Source organism: Poecilia reticulata, chromosome 8, assembly GCF_904066995.2.
Source record: "Poecilia reticulata chromosome 8, P_reticulata-male-v2, whole genome shotgun sequence".
Taxonomy (NCBI): Eukaryota; Metazoa; Chordata; class Actinopteri; order Cyprinodontiformes; family Poeciliidae; genus Poecilia; species Poecilia reticulata.
The window spans coordinates 1607379-1623578 of record NC_088837.1 but is presented as its reverse complement, the minus strand read 5'-3'; the positions used below and the strand labels follow the sequence as shown (position 1 = coordinate 1623578).

At 40.0% G+C, this 16200-nt stretch overlaps 1 protein-coding gene across 2 annotated transcripts; it reads left to right on the top strand.

Annotated features, from left to right (window-relative positions):
• Window positions 1–438: 438 nt before the first annotated feature.
• glyr1 (glyoxylate reductase 1 homolog (Arabidopsis)) lies at window positions 439–15990 on the top strand. Of its 2 annotated transcripts, XM_008415232.3 has the most exons (16): window positions 439–543; window positions 3408–3444; window positions 3531–3610; window positions 3695–3833; window positions 4788–4898; window positions 5950–6033; window positions 7533–7586; window positions 8393–8443; window positions 8530–8603; window positions 8723–8822; window positions 9976–10086; window positions 11225–11326; window positions 11426–11588; window positions 12092–12271; window positions 12434–12558; window positions 13424–15990. In XM_008415232.3, exons 1-16 carry the CDS (start codon window positions 506–508, stop codon window positions 13496–13498), a joined length of 1524 nt encoding a protein of 507 aa, XP_008413454.1. In that variant the 5' UTR covers window positions 439–505; the 3' UTR covers window positions 13499–15990. The 2 variants fall into 2 exon arrangements, with proteins under 2 accessions (XP_008413454.1, XP_008413455.1); XM_008415233.3 differs by lacking the exon at window positions 5950–6033.
• Window positions 15991–16200: the final 210 nt, after the last annotated feature.

Sequence of the window (16200 nt, the reverse complement as noted above, 5' to 3'; positions counted from 1 at the left end):
CATTCTACCAGAACACCGGCCCTTTCAGGACGTTTGTGATCTTGATGTAGCCCAAAATGAAAATGAGGGTCACAACTCTGTTCTACATTTTCAGGGTGAGATTAACCTATCGTTATTTTTAAAAAATTATTTACTTTTAGACTTTTTGTTTGCAATCTATTTAAAACATCAAATATTACTTCCTCTTGGCAAAATGTACCAAAAATACTAATAATAGCTAACTAGAATAATCACTTAAAGCATGAAATATGATGGAACCAGGAAAAACTTTAACATAGCTGTGATTTTAGACTGCGTCTTTTATTCAGATCTTACTATGTAATAAAGCTTATTAAAGTTTCAAACCGTGTTTTTTGATGTTCTTATTTAATATGATTGTGAACGCTGTTTGCTGAACGCAGTCAGACTAGGGGGCGGATGTTACACGCCCACACACTGAGGAAGGCTTTAGTGGGTGTGTGTCGTCTTTTCCTCATTCAGTGCGACGTTTTATTTAAGTTGAAAGATGGCGGCGGTGCATCTCAGGATCGGGGATCTAGTGTGGTGAGATGACCTTTAAACACCATTACGCGCTCCTTTTTCTGCTCAAACTGCATAGTATGTTGTTGTGGCTGCTAATTTAAAAGAAGGTCCGGTTTTGGTTGTGTTAAGAGGAATCACCACAGCGGAGAAGCTTAGTTGGTGTTCAACCCAAACAAGTTGCTAACCCAGCAGAGCTAGCTATGCTAGCTCCCTGTTAGCGGAACAACTACTGGAACAGGATGTAAACTCGCAGAGTTACTTCATTCGGTCACAACGTGTCGTTTTGTCCTCCAGAACCGTGAACTGTTGGTTGAATCTGTAAAGCTTCGACTATGAGTTTCTTCTTGTTGACATGTTGTGCTAGTTGTGCTAGCATCATAGCTAGTAGCGGATGTCGTTAGACCCTGCGCCTGCTCTGTTTCCGTGTTATTAACTTAGCACGAGCTCTCGTTTTGTTTACATGCGCCTCTTTGTGTAAAATGACTTTCAGGCAGTAAAGCAGAAAACAGCGTAAAGCGCCACAGACACTTTCCTCTCGTTTGGATAAAACTGAGCAAGCAGCCAGAGTGGATCACGTGCTAGCGAAGATATGACAACATTGACTGCTGTTTCCTCCCTTCAGTTCTTCGAGTTCCTTCAATTCAGCGCCTGGGGAAACTGGTTTCGTTTAGCTGGGAAAGTTAGGTCTTAATATTAGGCGGACTCTCAATTTCAACAGTAAGTAAAGCAGCTGTGCAGGTATTTGAACAAGCCAAACCCGTGAAGCGGCAGTTAAAGCAGACATGGCCTTATGAAAGAGTCAGACTTTGACCAGACTTCTGCAAACACATTTTCTAGTTTCTAGTGGGACAGAAACACGAGACCCACCCAGACCGTGGATCAGCACGCGCACCAACACATTCATGTACAGTTGGCTCTTAAAACTCTTATAACGTCTCTTGACTGTACAACCTTAAACCATGGAGTAGCCACCTCTGCGTTGTATTTATTTTCAGAGCCCTGAAAATAAATATTTCAGAGCCCTGAAAATAAATATAGGGATGTTACCCAAAAATTCGTAAGCATGACAAAAATATTATGATATGGTGACTTTAAATGGCCTGTACTTGTAAAGTGCTTTATTAAGTCCAGAAAATCCTAAAATGCTTTGCATTACACTGACATTGTGGCAGCTACCACTGGCCCTCCGACCTCCACCAGCTGGCAAGGTGGGTGAAATGTCTTGCCCAGGGACAGGATGACTGAGCTGGGGTTCAAACTGGCAACCCACTTGTTATAGATTGGGCACCTACCACTGTTGCCTCACATATTACACAAGAACATGAAAACAAACGTATGATTGCGTTTTCACACCGCTTCTAGATTTGCACTACCATCTCATTCACATAACAAATTTAGCTGGACGATAAATTGTCCCAGAAATTGTTGTGATAAACGATAATATTGTAATTTTGAGACAATTTTCAATTACTGCAACAATAATGGCATGTTAATGCAATTACATCTTCTCAAAGATAGAAAAAAAATCATTTAATTTCAAAAGAATATATAGCAGTGAAACTGGAAAACATTTTAAATATACAAAGTCAATAAAACAACCCAAATAATTATTTAACTGGATCATAAAGTCTCTGTAAACAAAGTTGCTTTTCCAAAAATGTCATTCGTTCATCTTTGACAGGGAAACGAGGAGCATTGTTGTGATGATGTGTTGAAGGCAGAGTGTCGGAAAGAGTTTTAGCTTCTTAAAGAGACAGAGACAGACATAGAAAATAAATATTTTTATTTTTTCCTTCAACATAATAGATGACTTATTTTGTGGGAATCTGTATTTGCTATCAACCTAAAGCACAAAGACAGTAACAGTTCTAAATGATTAGTTCATCTAATAAACTAATCATTTATGGATACTGTGACAGAATCATGTTTGGGCCTCTGAAATCTTTCTATATCCCAAAGGCAGTAATCAGCCTTTGAAGCTAGCTGTAGAGCTGGTGCTTTCAGTGAAAGCCCATTTCACTTCTTTCTAAATTCTGGAACAATTAATCGACTCTCTTTAAATGCTGAGAATCAGCTCATAGAGTTTGTCTTGAATTGGTTAAAGTAAAAAAAAAAAAAAAACTGTTTACAAAAGAAAACCAAGGAAAGGTTTTGGGGTGGCTTAGTCAAAGTCTGGACTTAAATCTTCTTTAAGTCATGTCTGCACATTATTAGTTTATGGTCACCCCACTGTTATTAGCTCAGTGACTTTCAACATTTCAGACAAAAACAATTGCTGGTCAAAATGAGAATCGGCAGGTCAGGGTTTTTAAAGATTGGTAATCTGCAGTTGACCATTAAAGTGCAATCGGTGCACGGCTAACACAAACTTAAACAAATAGTTCATGTTAAAACCCCTCAACACTGATGTGTGTAAGCTGAGCTTGTTACCAGTTATCGCAAACACTTATGGCCAATTATTGCTGCCAAATGTAATCCATCCAGCTTATGTTTAGTCAGGTCATGTTAAGGTTTGTATGATGGCATGACACATTTTTACTCTTAGAAAAACAAAAAAAAAGAAACGAAAAATAGTTAGCTGCTAGTGGAGCTTGGGGGCGACATCAAAGTGTAGATTTTTCAGTTGTATTGCTGTAACAATGCCAATTATGCAGTTAATGACTTTCTTGGTTCCTCAAAAAGAGTCTAGTTTATCAGAGTTTAGTAAATCCCTCTGCTAAGGAGAGATTAAGCTTCAAGTGTTGAGTTTAGGGAGTAAGTGTCCAGCGCTTTGTACAATCTGAGCCCAGGGCATGCAGCAGCTTATCCAGAAATTTGTTTTAATGTTTGAAACATTTGAACTCCACAGAGAATATTTCCACTAATATCTGTTGTTGTTATTTCAGGGGCAAGCTGGGCCGTTACCCCCCATGGCCAGGAAAGGTGAGGGACAACTCCTCCACACTACCTTCACACTAGTGCTGCAACACCATTCGCCGCTTACTGTGACTTATTCCTGTGTGTTTCAGATAGTAAGTCCCCCCAAGGACCTGAAAAAGCCCCGGGGCAAAAAATGCCACTTTGTGAAATTCTTTGGAACTGAAGACCAGTAAGTAGGAGGACCTGCTCTGGCTTCCACATGCTTTACGTTCTCTGCCAGATGTGCTACAGTAGCTCTTGTCTCTCTGACCAGCGCCTGGATCAAAGTGGAACAACTGAAGCCCTACCACCCCCACAAAGAGGAGATGATCAAGATTAATAAAGGGAAGCGTTTCCAGCAGGCTGTTGATGCCGTGGAGGACTACCTGAAGAAAGCCAAAGGAAAGGAACAGGTAGGGGAGGGGGGACGGACACTGGTAACTATAGCATTTTGTCTTAGTGGGTGACAGTCTTTCAAAAGTATCTGCATCCCTTTAACTTCTCAGGATTTTCATATTACAGTCACACACTTCAATATATTTTATTTGCATTTTATGTGATGGCACCGACCAGCGCAAACGGTGAAACTTGATGCCTAACACATTGACGATCAGGGTTACCGATCAGGGTTACCCCCAGAGGTCAGGGTGCCCAGGCGGTTCGTGTTTTTCTATCAAATTATACATGCTAACATTTTAACACAAACCATAGATCTAGAATTTTACCATTTTTTGAGGTTGACAGTTTTGTTAAATTTGATTTAAACATTTCAGCATGGATGAATTGAAATGTTTTTAATTAACATTTAAATTTGCACTGTGCATCCAGACTACTAGGGGGATTCTAGAGTAGATAATATTATCTCTGTAAAGATGCCTCTAATAAGGTAAAAGACTGTTTAAAAGAGATAAAATATAAAACCCCTTTTTCTTTCTTCCTTCCTTCCATCTTTCTTCTAGATTTGACTGGACAATAAATTGTACCAGAAAATATTGCGATAAATCATAATATTGTTATTCCAAGATCGTTTTCAAGTATTTTATTGATATTGGCATAATAATGCACATTTGCCCTCTGAAAGACCAATAAAATTAAATTTTATTTTTTAAAAAAGTAAACATTCAACACTAAAACTGGAAGATATTTTAAATATCCAAAACATTTTGTCATTTTGTCACTGACACGAGTTATTTCAGAAACAGGAAAGTTTTTCAAGACACTTTCGCAGTAGTAAGTAAGATGTTACAACACTTGTTCACTGTTTTGCTGGACTATGTCACTGTGGCAACTGTAATTTAAGACTTATAGCCTTCTCAGACCTTCAGATGTGTTTGGAAGCTGACAGTGATGGTGTGTGTTTTTGGCAGAACTCTGAGGGCAAAGGTGACTCTAAAGGAAAAAAAGCCTCCAACAAGCCACTGAAAATTCTAGAGGAGGACGACGAGGACCTCAGTGCACTGAAGGACCCCTCTGAAAAGGTCAGTGGTGCCCCAGAAGGCTAACGGTGTCGAGTGAAGAAAATGCTTTATGCATATAGTCTTACAGAAAAAGTTAAATGGTAAAAATAAACCTTTATTTTACAGATATGGTCCATTTTTTGTTTTCTTAAATTCAGGCTTTTTTGTCTTGTTTCAGTATAACATACTTAATAATTCTAAAATGGTTTTCTCTGTCAATCATGGGCGTGGCTGATTGTCCATGACATGTTTTCATAGTTTTATTAAGAGAACATATATATATCCTTTCACCACTGCTGCTTTCATGTGGCTCAGAAAACCTGTGAAAATATCTCAGAAACAACCAATCAGAGACAGGAGGCGGGACTCAGGGTTGTCAATCACTCTCCATGTGGTGCTGCTCAACATCTACCCCTGTTACACTCTGCTGCGCTACAGCAATTGATAGCAGGTGCTGTTGTGAATGCTGAAGCTAGTTAGCTTTGCCACCAATGGCAGTGGAAAAAAAATGGTTTTCCTGAAATGGTGGGTTTTTTTCTGCTGTTAAAACATTTAGCAGTGAGTACATGAGGTTGATTGAAAGTGCTAAGACCCTCCTCTTGTCTCTGGTTGTTTTTGGTTGGGAGTCGTACATTTTTGTAGATGATGATAGCAGCTCAGGGAGCTCAATCTTTTCACAATCATCTGTCTCATAGTGTCCTGTCACAACATGGTGACGGTTTTAACATATATGCCAAAAAAACCCTCTGATTTTGTAAAGGTTACATCCTACAGCTTTAAACTTTGTAGCATCTGGTCTCCATTCTAGCCTCAGACCTGGTGTGTTGCGCCAAGTTTAGAGTAGAGCAGCTTTTCTAGAGTCCTACTCCAACCCAGATGAGTTCCCTGACGTCCCATCGGTTCTGGATGCCTTCCCTCCACACACTGACCTTCACCAACTTTCTGCTGCTGAGCATTGCCCTCTAAATAAAAATAATAATAATACACCCCTCTCCTCATCAGCTACGGACCATTACAGATTCCTCCTCTCCTTTGGTTTTAAAGGTGAACATGTGTCTTTTTCCTCTTTAAGGACTTAACTGACTCTGACCCCGAGCCGTCGGCTCTTGAGAGGCTGGGGGCCGGACCTGGTTCAGGATTCAAATGGGAAAGCAGTGTAGGTGAACCTCTCCCTGGCTCCCCCTGCTGTCAGCCTGCCCTGCTTGCTGTTTTTCTACCTGAGCTTCATCCTAACTTTGGCTTTAAATCACCAACGACTGCAGACCTTTCCCTTCTGACCTGTTTGGTGCTCACCTTTGACTGCTGATGCTGCTCGTTGTGTGTGTGTGTGTGTGTGTGTGTGTGTGTGCGATTGATTGATTATGACCCTGTCGGTGAGCGACTGCAGAAGCAGAGCTGATTCGTTAAGTGGAGGTAAAGAGAATCAGGAAAGAGAAGGATTGACCTCTCTGGATGAAGGAGTATTAAGCCAGTTTGTGGTGTGTGTGTGTGTGTGTGTGTGTGTGTGTGTGTGTGTGTGTGTGTGTGTGTGTGTGTGTGTGTGTGTGTGAGTGAGATGAAATTTGGAAGAACTGCTGGAGTAGTAAATAAGTGGTTCACACAGACTGAACTACTAGTTAACTGCATGCTCGTCTCAGTGGTGACAGTTGCTCCTGAGTTTATAGCAGACCCCGCCCACCTTCTCCTTTCTGCTCAGTCTGAATAAAAACAAGCATTTCCTCTGGAACATGTCGACACAAAGCCTTATTTTAGTCTTCCTGCAGAGCTTCAGAAATCTAAATGTGCAGTTTAGCTTTGACATTTGTTAAACCTACAACTTCTCTCCCTGAAATCTACAGTTGCAATGTGAAATAACAGTACAGTTCCTAAAAGTGAAAAATTTCAGAAAGTCTGTTTCATTGTGTACTAGTCAGCCAGCCATGTCTTATTTTGAATTGACGTCACATCTGAATCTCTCTCTGGAAGTGAATTGTTTGTTTTCATTTTTGAACCCATTTCTAATATTGCATAAAAAAGGCTTAAGTAGTTTAATGAAAAATTTGCTGTGGCCCAATATTTTTGTCTGATTAATCGTCAGAATAATCAATTACTAAAATAAAGCGATCAAAACGAGCCAACCAACCAGAGCCGGCTCAGGACCAAACGCTCCCAACGAGCTCCAACCCCAACTCCATGAGCACCAACATGAATTTCCCCATCCAGCACACACACACACACACACACACAAATAAATATCAAACACAGATGGCATAAATCTGCTCCACATAGAACCAGTTAAGAACTGGAAGCCGCTTAGTGGAAAAGACCTGGAAGATATAACATTATGAGGCAGGGATGGGGACAGACAGACCATCAGCCTCACTCAGCAGGAGCAGAGCAAAGAAACAGGAAGTGCTGAAGGGACATGTGTTGTTCCGAACATCTCCTGGCCCGGCCCCGTGTTATTACACACACCTTCAATCTCTCAGCTCTTTGACGTTTTTCTGAATGGTTTGGAGAAGAAGTTGAGACAAACTGGGATCTAACCAAACCCCCACCTTGATTTGCTCTGGTTGAACGTTTTGAATCTGTGTTTTTTCCCCCTCCCCGCTTGGTGTTTTCTCTGCTCTCACACACACACACACACACCATCTCACTGAACTCTTTGCCTTCCAGCCTGTCAAGGATGACCCACATTTCCATCACTTCCTGCTCAGTCAGTCTGAAAAGGTAAGGGGAAACAACACAAGTCACTTTACATCATTACCTATTTACTATGCCTTGAAAAAGCACTCGCACCCCTTTGAATTGAGTTCTTCTGGTGGGATTTGAATGAAGAAAACACAAAGATAAAAGCAAAATGAAGCTTGTTTTTAAACATTGTTCACAATAAGAATCCCAAAACTGTAGTGTACATTGGTGTTCAGCCCCTGGTGCCATCCACACACACATTTGTAGTTCTACCTATACTCATTTTAGGAACTGCCATCATGCCTAACCCAGACATTTTCGCTACCCCTACCCACACTTACTCTACTTCTAACCTTAACCAAAACCTCAATCACACCATATCTTTAAATCTAACCTTTGACCCTATACAATGGGGACCCCTGTATTAGGACTGTATTAGCTTTGGTCCCCATATGGCTAATTGGTCTTCAGAAGGTTAGTAAATACGACAGAACTGGTCTGAAGAAGAATAGTTAACCAAGTGCACACACACGCGCACACACACACACACACACCTACCTATGATGTGTCCCTGGTCCACCACACCTACGCTGGATGTCCCATCAGCTGTTAGCTTCAGACTGTTCTCATCAAAGACTCATGCAGAATCCCTGCTTCTTCCAGACTAAATCCATAGAAAAATCAATAACTAAAACAGTAAACCTTATAAATAGAGTGGATGATATTGTACATATCTTTAGCTGTTTTATGTGAAGCATGACTCGTTTTGACAACCCAGTTGTGAATTTGACGTTCCAGCTTAGTGTTATCTTTGTGTGTACTGATCCTTGTATTTTTCCCTACAGCCAGCCTCATCGATGGAACCGATTAGTAAGCGGCTGAAAATCATCGAGGAGGTAAAGAAAGGCGTAAATAAAAACAAAAACCAGAAAAAAAACCAATCTTCACTGTGACATTAACAGGGACTTTTTTTTTTCTGCAGGTCACAGGTTCAACTTCTATCCAAGCAGCAGACAGCACAGCTATTAATGGCAGCATCACACCCACAGATAAAAGGTACTGTGGCACTTCCAATCTAGAAGCCAAATGAAAACTTTGATTTGGAAACTGCTGAGATATATATATTTATATATATATAAAGTTGACTTTTTGCATTCTGGTTCATCCCCCTGCAGGATAGGCTTTCTGGGTCTAGGACTCATGGGTAGTGGCATCGTTTCCAATTTGTTGAAAATGGGCCATGTTGTCACTGTGTGGAATCGCACTGCAGAAAAGGTACTGTCATGAAACGGTTGCTGAAAGCTTCAAAAGCTGGTCAAACCAATTCTAATGGTTTCAGAAAGTCGATAAATTGATCTATGCATCAGCTCTTCGACATTCAGAACCTAAATATTGTAGTAATAATATCTGCTGCTGCTGATGGTTACAGTGTTATTGTCCACAGTGAAACCTGTTCTGTACCAACATGGGCTGAGAGGCCACACTGCAAGGAAAAGGACATAACTCTAAAAATGACATAAAAAGCCAGATTATAGTTTGCAGATAAACTCTGGAATAAAAACCGTCATATGTGGAAACCTTTCCTCTGGTCTAATGAAACTAAAATTGCAGGTTAATGATTAGAGTTCTCTGATGTTGGATATTTTATATGGATTGGTGCAGGGCTACTATCACTGATACGGATACTTTTTATTATTTGAGTTTGATGTATCATCAAACATCTGACATTTAAATGTTTTATATGGGTCTACAAAATACTTAATTATTTGTATAATAAACAGAAATGATAGAAAAACAAAAAAAATGTTTGCACATTTTCCCCCCCCCCAAAATCTTAACTGAGGCAAAGTTGAGAAACACAATTTTTTATTTTTCCAAGAGTGAATCTGAAACGTAAGTATCAATCTTACCAAGATGGCATTGATCCAATACTGGTACGACTCTATCGATATTTTGGACTGACACACCCACCTCTGGTAGCAACCATTGTACTTTTGAAAGAAAAAGATGAATCAGTGTGTGGGTGTTTTGCTGCAGGACTGATTGGGAAGTTGGGAATATATCGAATCAGCATTTCGGGAGGAATGGGCCAAAATTGCAACAAAACAAATTACTGTGAGAATCTTGAGGGGGAAAAAAACTCAAAAATATTTGACCCAAGTCATTCACTATAAAAGGCAATTCTAAAAATACTGAGGAGACTAATGTAGACTTTGAAGAAATATTAAAATTCTCTAAAAAAATATTTAAAGTGTAAGTGGGAATAAACTTAAAACTATCTGATCTAAAACAGGAAAGGTTTTATCTTGATGTCTGAATGAGGAAATAAAGGTTGTCTGTTTATGCATGTTAATGTTTAACATAAATATTCTAAGACACTTTTGGAAACCATGACAGTGGATCTGATGTCTGCTCTGCTGTGTTTCAGTGTGACCTGTTCATCCAGGAGGGGGCCAGGTTAGGCCGGACCCCTGCAGAGGTGGCCTCCATGTGTGACATCACTTTCTCATGTGTGTCTGACCCCAAGGCTGCCCGGGACGTGAGTATCTCGCTCATTTCAGAGTAGTTGAACTCTATCATGCTCAAATAACTTCCTGGAAGTGACTGGAAGCTGGTCAGAGCAGGATGTTGATTTAAAGCTGCAGTACATAACTTCTACAGAAATCAGTATTTTACAGATTTGTTAAAACCGTCATCATGTTAGGGCAATATAATATGGGACAGATAATTTGGGAAAAAAGCCCTGAGCTGCTATTGCTGTCTGAAAAATTTCACCACTCCGGGTCAAAAACAACCAATTGGAGATGGGAGGCGGGTCTTAGTGCTGTCAATCCTCCTCATGTACATGCTTGTCTATGTGCTAATGGCAGAGAAACAACTTACTGTTCCAGGAAAACCGTTCATCTAACTAGCCTTAGCACTCATCACTGACTCTGTTGTGGAAACTATATATAATGTAGGGGGGCAGAGAGTGAGTGGCGCATATAAGAGGGAGATTAACAGCACTAAGCCCCTCCTCATAGCTCTGATTGGTTGTTTCTGACAGAGCCTTGTGTTTGTTCAGATGACAGCAGGTCCATAGGGAGAAGGCAGAGGAGCTACTGTAACAACATGGTGATAGTTTTAACTAATATGTCAAATGTATGTTACATATTGCTGCTTTAAAGTCAGCAATGATTTACAACAGTGTTTTTCAAACAGGGGCCCAAAGAAAGCAGGAGGGAATCAATGTAAGAAAAAAAGAAAATGCAATTTTTTTGCCAAAAATCAAATCTGTTTTTCAATCGTTATAACATATAAATGATGTATTTGAAGGTATTTATGTATATAAATGTTATGTAACATGCTCAGCTGAGTTTTCAAGCTGCTTTGCTCCTGAAGCTACCATAGCTAGGGCAAAATAGAATATATATATATATTTTTTTACAAAAAAAATCACTAATACCTCCTAGCTGACTAAAATCAGAAGGTATGGGGCAGCATTTATGCTACACATAATAAATATTAAGTAAAACTGAGAGAAAAACATTCCGAAAGTTGATATTTCTTTAGTATTCTTGTTAAAGAGGCTCTCTATCCAGAAACTAAAACTCTTTTTCCCTAAAGTTTGTGAACTCATGACTTTCCACCCCTTAATGTGTGATTCTGGCTCTTCTGCTGGGCTGTGATTGTTGCAGTTGGTGTTGGGACCCAGTGGAGTTCTCCAGGGAATCAGGCCAGGCAAATGCTACATAGAGATGTCCACTGTAGATCCAGAGACCATCACAGAGCTCTCCCAGGTAACCCAGCAACCAGGCCGCACTGTCCATTTGGAACGCTGGAAGCAGCTGTTGTCTCCGTAACGATGCATTCACTGTTTCTGTGCGTTGGAACGCCAGGTGATCACGTCACGGGGCGGCCGCTTCCTGGAGGCTCCGGTGGCAGGAAGCCAGCAGCTCTCCAACGATGGGATGCTGGTTATCCTGGCAGCTGGAGACAGAACGGTTTATGAGGACTGCAGCAGCTGCTTTCAGGCCATGGGCAAGACCTCGTTCTTCCTCGGTACGTAGGCTGCACTGTTAGCTTGGTACAGCCTCTGTACGTAGGCTGCACTGTTAGCTTGGTACAGCCTCTGTACGTAGGCTGCACCAAGCTAACATCCAACCCTACCAGGTATTATTAGCAGCTAAATAACAAAACCACAATCAAGCTTGTCTCTCGAAGATATGGTGATGTGTTGATTAGCAACACAAAAGGAAAAGGAAAGGCGGAAAATGCTGTGAAGGGTAGCAAAACATCACTAACCTGGTTCAGATCAAACTGTTTCGAGGGGTTGGATGAAAAAAAAACATTGAAAATCATGAATCATTTTCCTCTCGCTTGACAAGTAGGCACTACTTTATTTCAATCTGTCACATAAAACCCCAGAACTCTTCGTAAATGTGGTTGTGCTGTGACAAAATGTCAAACAAAAAGGTCCAAAAGGTGTGTGGAACCCTGCAGTGCAGGTTCTCCTGTTCGTCCTGCGGTGTGTGAGGTCCGACTGTGTGGCTCTGCGTCTCCAGGTGAAGCAGGCAACGCAGCGAGGATGATGCTCATCCTCAACATGGTCCAGGGCAGTTTCATGGCCACCATCGCGGAGGGGCTCACCCTGGCTCAGGCCACCGGCCAATCACAACAGACCTTCCTGGACATCCTCTGCCAGGGCCAGATGGCGAGCACCTTTGTGGACCAGAAGTGTCAGAGTGAGTCTCTTTCATCTGACTAACAGCTGGAATGTCTTTTTATTTATTTATTTTTTAATAATTTTTTTAGTCTTAAACTCTGCAGTAGGAACTTGATGAACGTTGTAAAGCAGGTGTGATGTTCAGACAGAGACGACACAACAGTGTTTCTGTTTCTTCTAGATATTCTGCAAGGCAACTTTAAACCAGACTACTATTTGAAACACATTCAGAAGGACCTGAGGTTAGCCATCTCCATGGGCGACATGGCCAACCATCCAACTCCGATGGCTGCAGCAGCCAATGAGGTACTGCTGAGTCTCTCACTTAGGATGGCGTTGAAAAGTGAATTTAAGTCTCTACTTCTTTTCAAAACGTTAAATTCATGAAGTATGTAGATTCATTTCAAACAGTGGCTTTTTTCCCCCTGTAGGTTAGTTTATGTTGTTTTGATAATTGGGACTAAAAAGAAATGTAAAAATGAGAATATTGAAAAGTAAAGGCTGATCTCCTTCATGCAGCACCTGGGTGCAGATTGTTCAGCACACAGTCACACATTTCTGCTTTTCAAATGAAGAATCGTTTCTGGAGGTCCAGCTCGTATATAATGTTAAAATTTTCGGGAAAGTGACGTTTGGACTTTTATCTCCTTTACAGTGTCGAGAAGAAAGTACTGGATGTTTCACTCTTATTTCTTTTTCAAATAAAATAAATGAAACGCCTGCATCACCGAGCATGTTATCAGCGCTATTCATTATGATATCAGCCCGATAAAATTGATGTCATAATTTAACATCGGGCTAATGATTATAAAACAATAATTATTATGTGCCCCTGTATATTTTTTTCCCCCCCAAAAAAGCTAAGTTTTGATAAAAATAATCGATTTTTTTAAACTAATAAAAGGCTAAAACATCAAAGGGAGTGAATACTTTTCTAGGCATTGTAAGCTAGAACAATCCAAATGAACAGAAGTAAATACATAATATAAATCACCGTCTGGAATAACTTTATAGGAGTTTCAGTTTTTGAACTGATTTAGTCTAAGTTTCTTCTAGTTTTATACTTTACATATATACATATTTGCTTCTCTAAAATAGTGACTCCTTGGGGATGAAATGTTGACTTGAGTATTTGTGGTCGTGCTTCACCGTTTCTCTGTTCCGCCTGCAGGTGTACAAGAGGGCTAAAGCACTGGACCAGTCGGACAACGATATTTCTGCCGTCTACAGAGCCTACATTCACTAGAGTGAGAGCTGACCCATCCTCTGGACCACGCAGTCTTTAATCATTTATCTCTTCTTTGTCATCTAATGAGTTTTTATTAGAAATTCTAGAGGTTTTATTTGGTTTTGCCCCAGTGCCAGCCCACATCGTCCCACACCAGCCCGAAAGTCTGGGAGTTTTTTCTTTTCTTTTTTCTTTTTCAAAAAAGGCGACCTCGAGTATTGCACTGACTCTACCGGGAAGAAGAACTGCTGAAAGAAGGTTCCAGAACGAGGTTCTGCTGCCACTTGCAGACACGTTTTTCGAAAAATAGTCAACAAAATCCAGCGTGGAGAGCTTTAGGGGAGTATAGCCCCACCGCGTGGCGGGAGGTGTTGCTGTCATGTTTTGTGCACACGTAAACATTTTTACCCATGTGTGTATTTTAAGTAAAACCCTTGCTTTTTTAAAATTTAGTTTTATTTTATTTTTTTCTTTTACTGTTAAATTGGTCACAGAAACCACCAAGAACATGCCACTGCATTGCCTTAATACTGAAACCCTTCAAGTATTTCAATCCTAGATGTATTTATTTCTGTTCCTGTGTAGGTCTCTGTGGCGCAGCGTGGTCAGGGCTACTTCCTGTTTGTTTTATACAGTAGTGGATGTGATGTGTAAGGACAGAGCAACAGATGTGTTGAGGCCTTAAACTGCAGTGAAAGCTATTTTCACCAGAACTTGAGTTCCATGGATGATGATGTTGGGGTTTTTTTGTTGTTTTTTTTTGCAGCGAGTTCTCATATCTTTAGTTTCTGCTTTGAAAGGAGGTAAATCCTGTTTTGTTTTTTTTGTTTTGTTTTTGTATTGACAAAGGAAACTTATAAAAAGTCAGAGTGTTGGTGGTTTGATTGGGAGTTTATAAAAGACGCAAGTCAACTAACTGATGGCTAATCTTTATTTAAGAGCTCATTATGTCAGTTCTGAACTGACTTTTTGGTGGAACATAAACTGTTACACAGTCGGCCTCCATCAGGCAGCTTGTTCCCATCTGTACTTCCCTGCCGTGGGTGGCTAATGAAGGGTTAAACAAATCGCTCATTTCCGGTGATTTCCTCATTTACACAAATGAACAAGATGAAACAAACAGAGATCTACCGCGTCGTCATGTCGCATAATCTCTGCCTAATGCGTTTGAAGCGTGAAATGTGAGGAATAACTGAAAAGAATCGATCTGGTTCATTCCACAGCCTGTTGAGCTGTCAGGATCATTTTCCACATCACCAACTCTTCCCTTCTGCGCTCTATTAATATTATTTTAATAATTGTTGATCTCCAGTGTGGAAATGCAGCACTCTCCATATTTACCAGAAGCTTCTTTTTTTTTTGCAGTAATGGAAGGAAAACTAAATTTTTGATTTCAGCACATTTATTTATTGGAGGAGGGGAATCTCCCATGAAGACGTTTTAGTTATTTTTTCAAACTCACAATTCCTCTCACCCTCAGTGATAAATCAGAACTCATTTTTAAATTTAGATTTATTTAAGGCGACGTTTCTAGTAGCTAATGAGCGTTTTGTTTTCTAAATGTTTTTCATTTCTTTTCTTTTTAAACAGAATCCCTAAAGGGACATTAGAGGGGAAAAAAAACGATCTGGTGCGCATGAGAATGTAATTTTTTTCCTTCACTGTCCCTGTAGGTATTCTGTACTTTTAGCCACTCTTCAAAAATGAAAGAGACAACGGAACCTAGTGTTGAAGTGAGGCATAAAAATATATACCAGACTAAATGCTCCCAGCGTGAGATGAATTTATGAGAACACTGCAAAATAAGATTCACTCGAGTCCAAAGATGTGGAGGATGCTATCACTGGATGACCACAAACGGCTCACCGATCATAGATAAAATATATAAAGATAACCAAATATAATGATGCAAAAACGAGTGATTTTAACGGTAGGGATGTGAAGCAAGCTGTCCTGCTTCTGTTGGTTTGTATGAAATGAATGAGCTCCCTGATTGGCCAGGTGGCCACCAGAAGACCCCAGTGTTTTTCTACCTTCTCCTAGTATAAAGTAGAAATGAATTGGTTTATCTTCAAATAGAGCTCTTCAGTTGTGTAGAAAATTAATATTTTGGGGAAAAAAGAAAAAAAACTCCCATTTGCCATGGTAAAGATTTTTTGTTTTGTTTTTTCCACTTGATGGTGAAAACCTTGTTTTTAGAAGACAGTTGTAAATAGCACATGAAACTACATAGGGTTCCCTTTTGTATTTACAATAACCAGAATTAATGACAGCTGCTCTGCAGAACGACTAACTTCTTCTATCTCTCGATACTGTAGGTGGTTTCGTTCATCTGTAAATGGTTTATAAATATGTGGCTCCTACAGTCTGGCTTATTGCATTGAAATCATAAGGATCTGGATCCCATCAGAGAGGGTGACAGTTTGGTTTTGGGGTTATTTATGATTTTGTGTACATGTAGAAATACCAAGAATTTTGTGCTGTTTAATAAATCCTCTCCTGATTACTGATGCAGATTGATGTGCTTTTTGTTTGTATTGTATGTTTTGCATTAAAATTCATAAGGATTGTCTGTACATTATTTAAACAGGTTGTTGATTTGGCGTAACTAAAAACAAAATATCTTCAACAGGTCATTGACATCAGTAAATATCTACTGTAAATTTGTTTAAATAAACACCCTTCAGGATTTTAAAATGGAGATACAATTTTTGCAAAAT

Excerpts from the sequence above, each read along its gene's own strand:
- glyr1 (XM_008415232.3), top strand. The coding sequence starts at position 506 with ATGGCGGCGGTGCATCTCAGGATCGGGGATCTAGTGTG. Across the intron at positions 4,899-5,949 it reads TGAAGGACCCCTCTGAAAAG|GACTTAACTGACTCTGACCC; the intron begins GTCAGTGGTGCC and ends TTCCTCTTTAAG. Across the intron at positions 11,589-12,091 it reads CAAGACCTCGTTCTTCCTCG|GTGAAGCAGGCAACGCAGCG; the intron begins GTACGTAGGCTG and ends CTGCGTCTCCAG.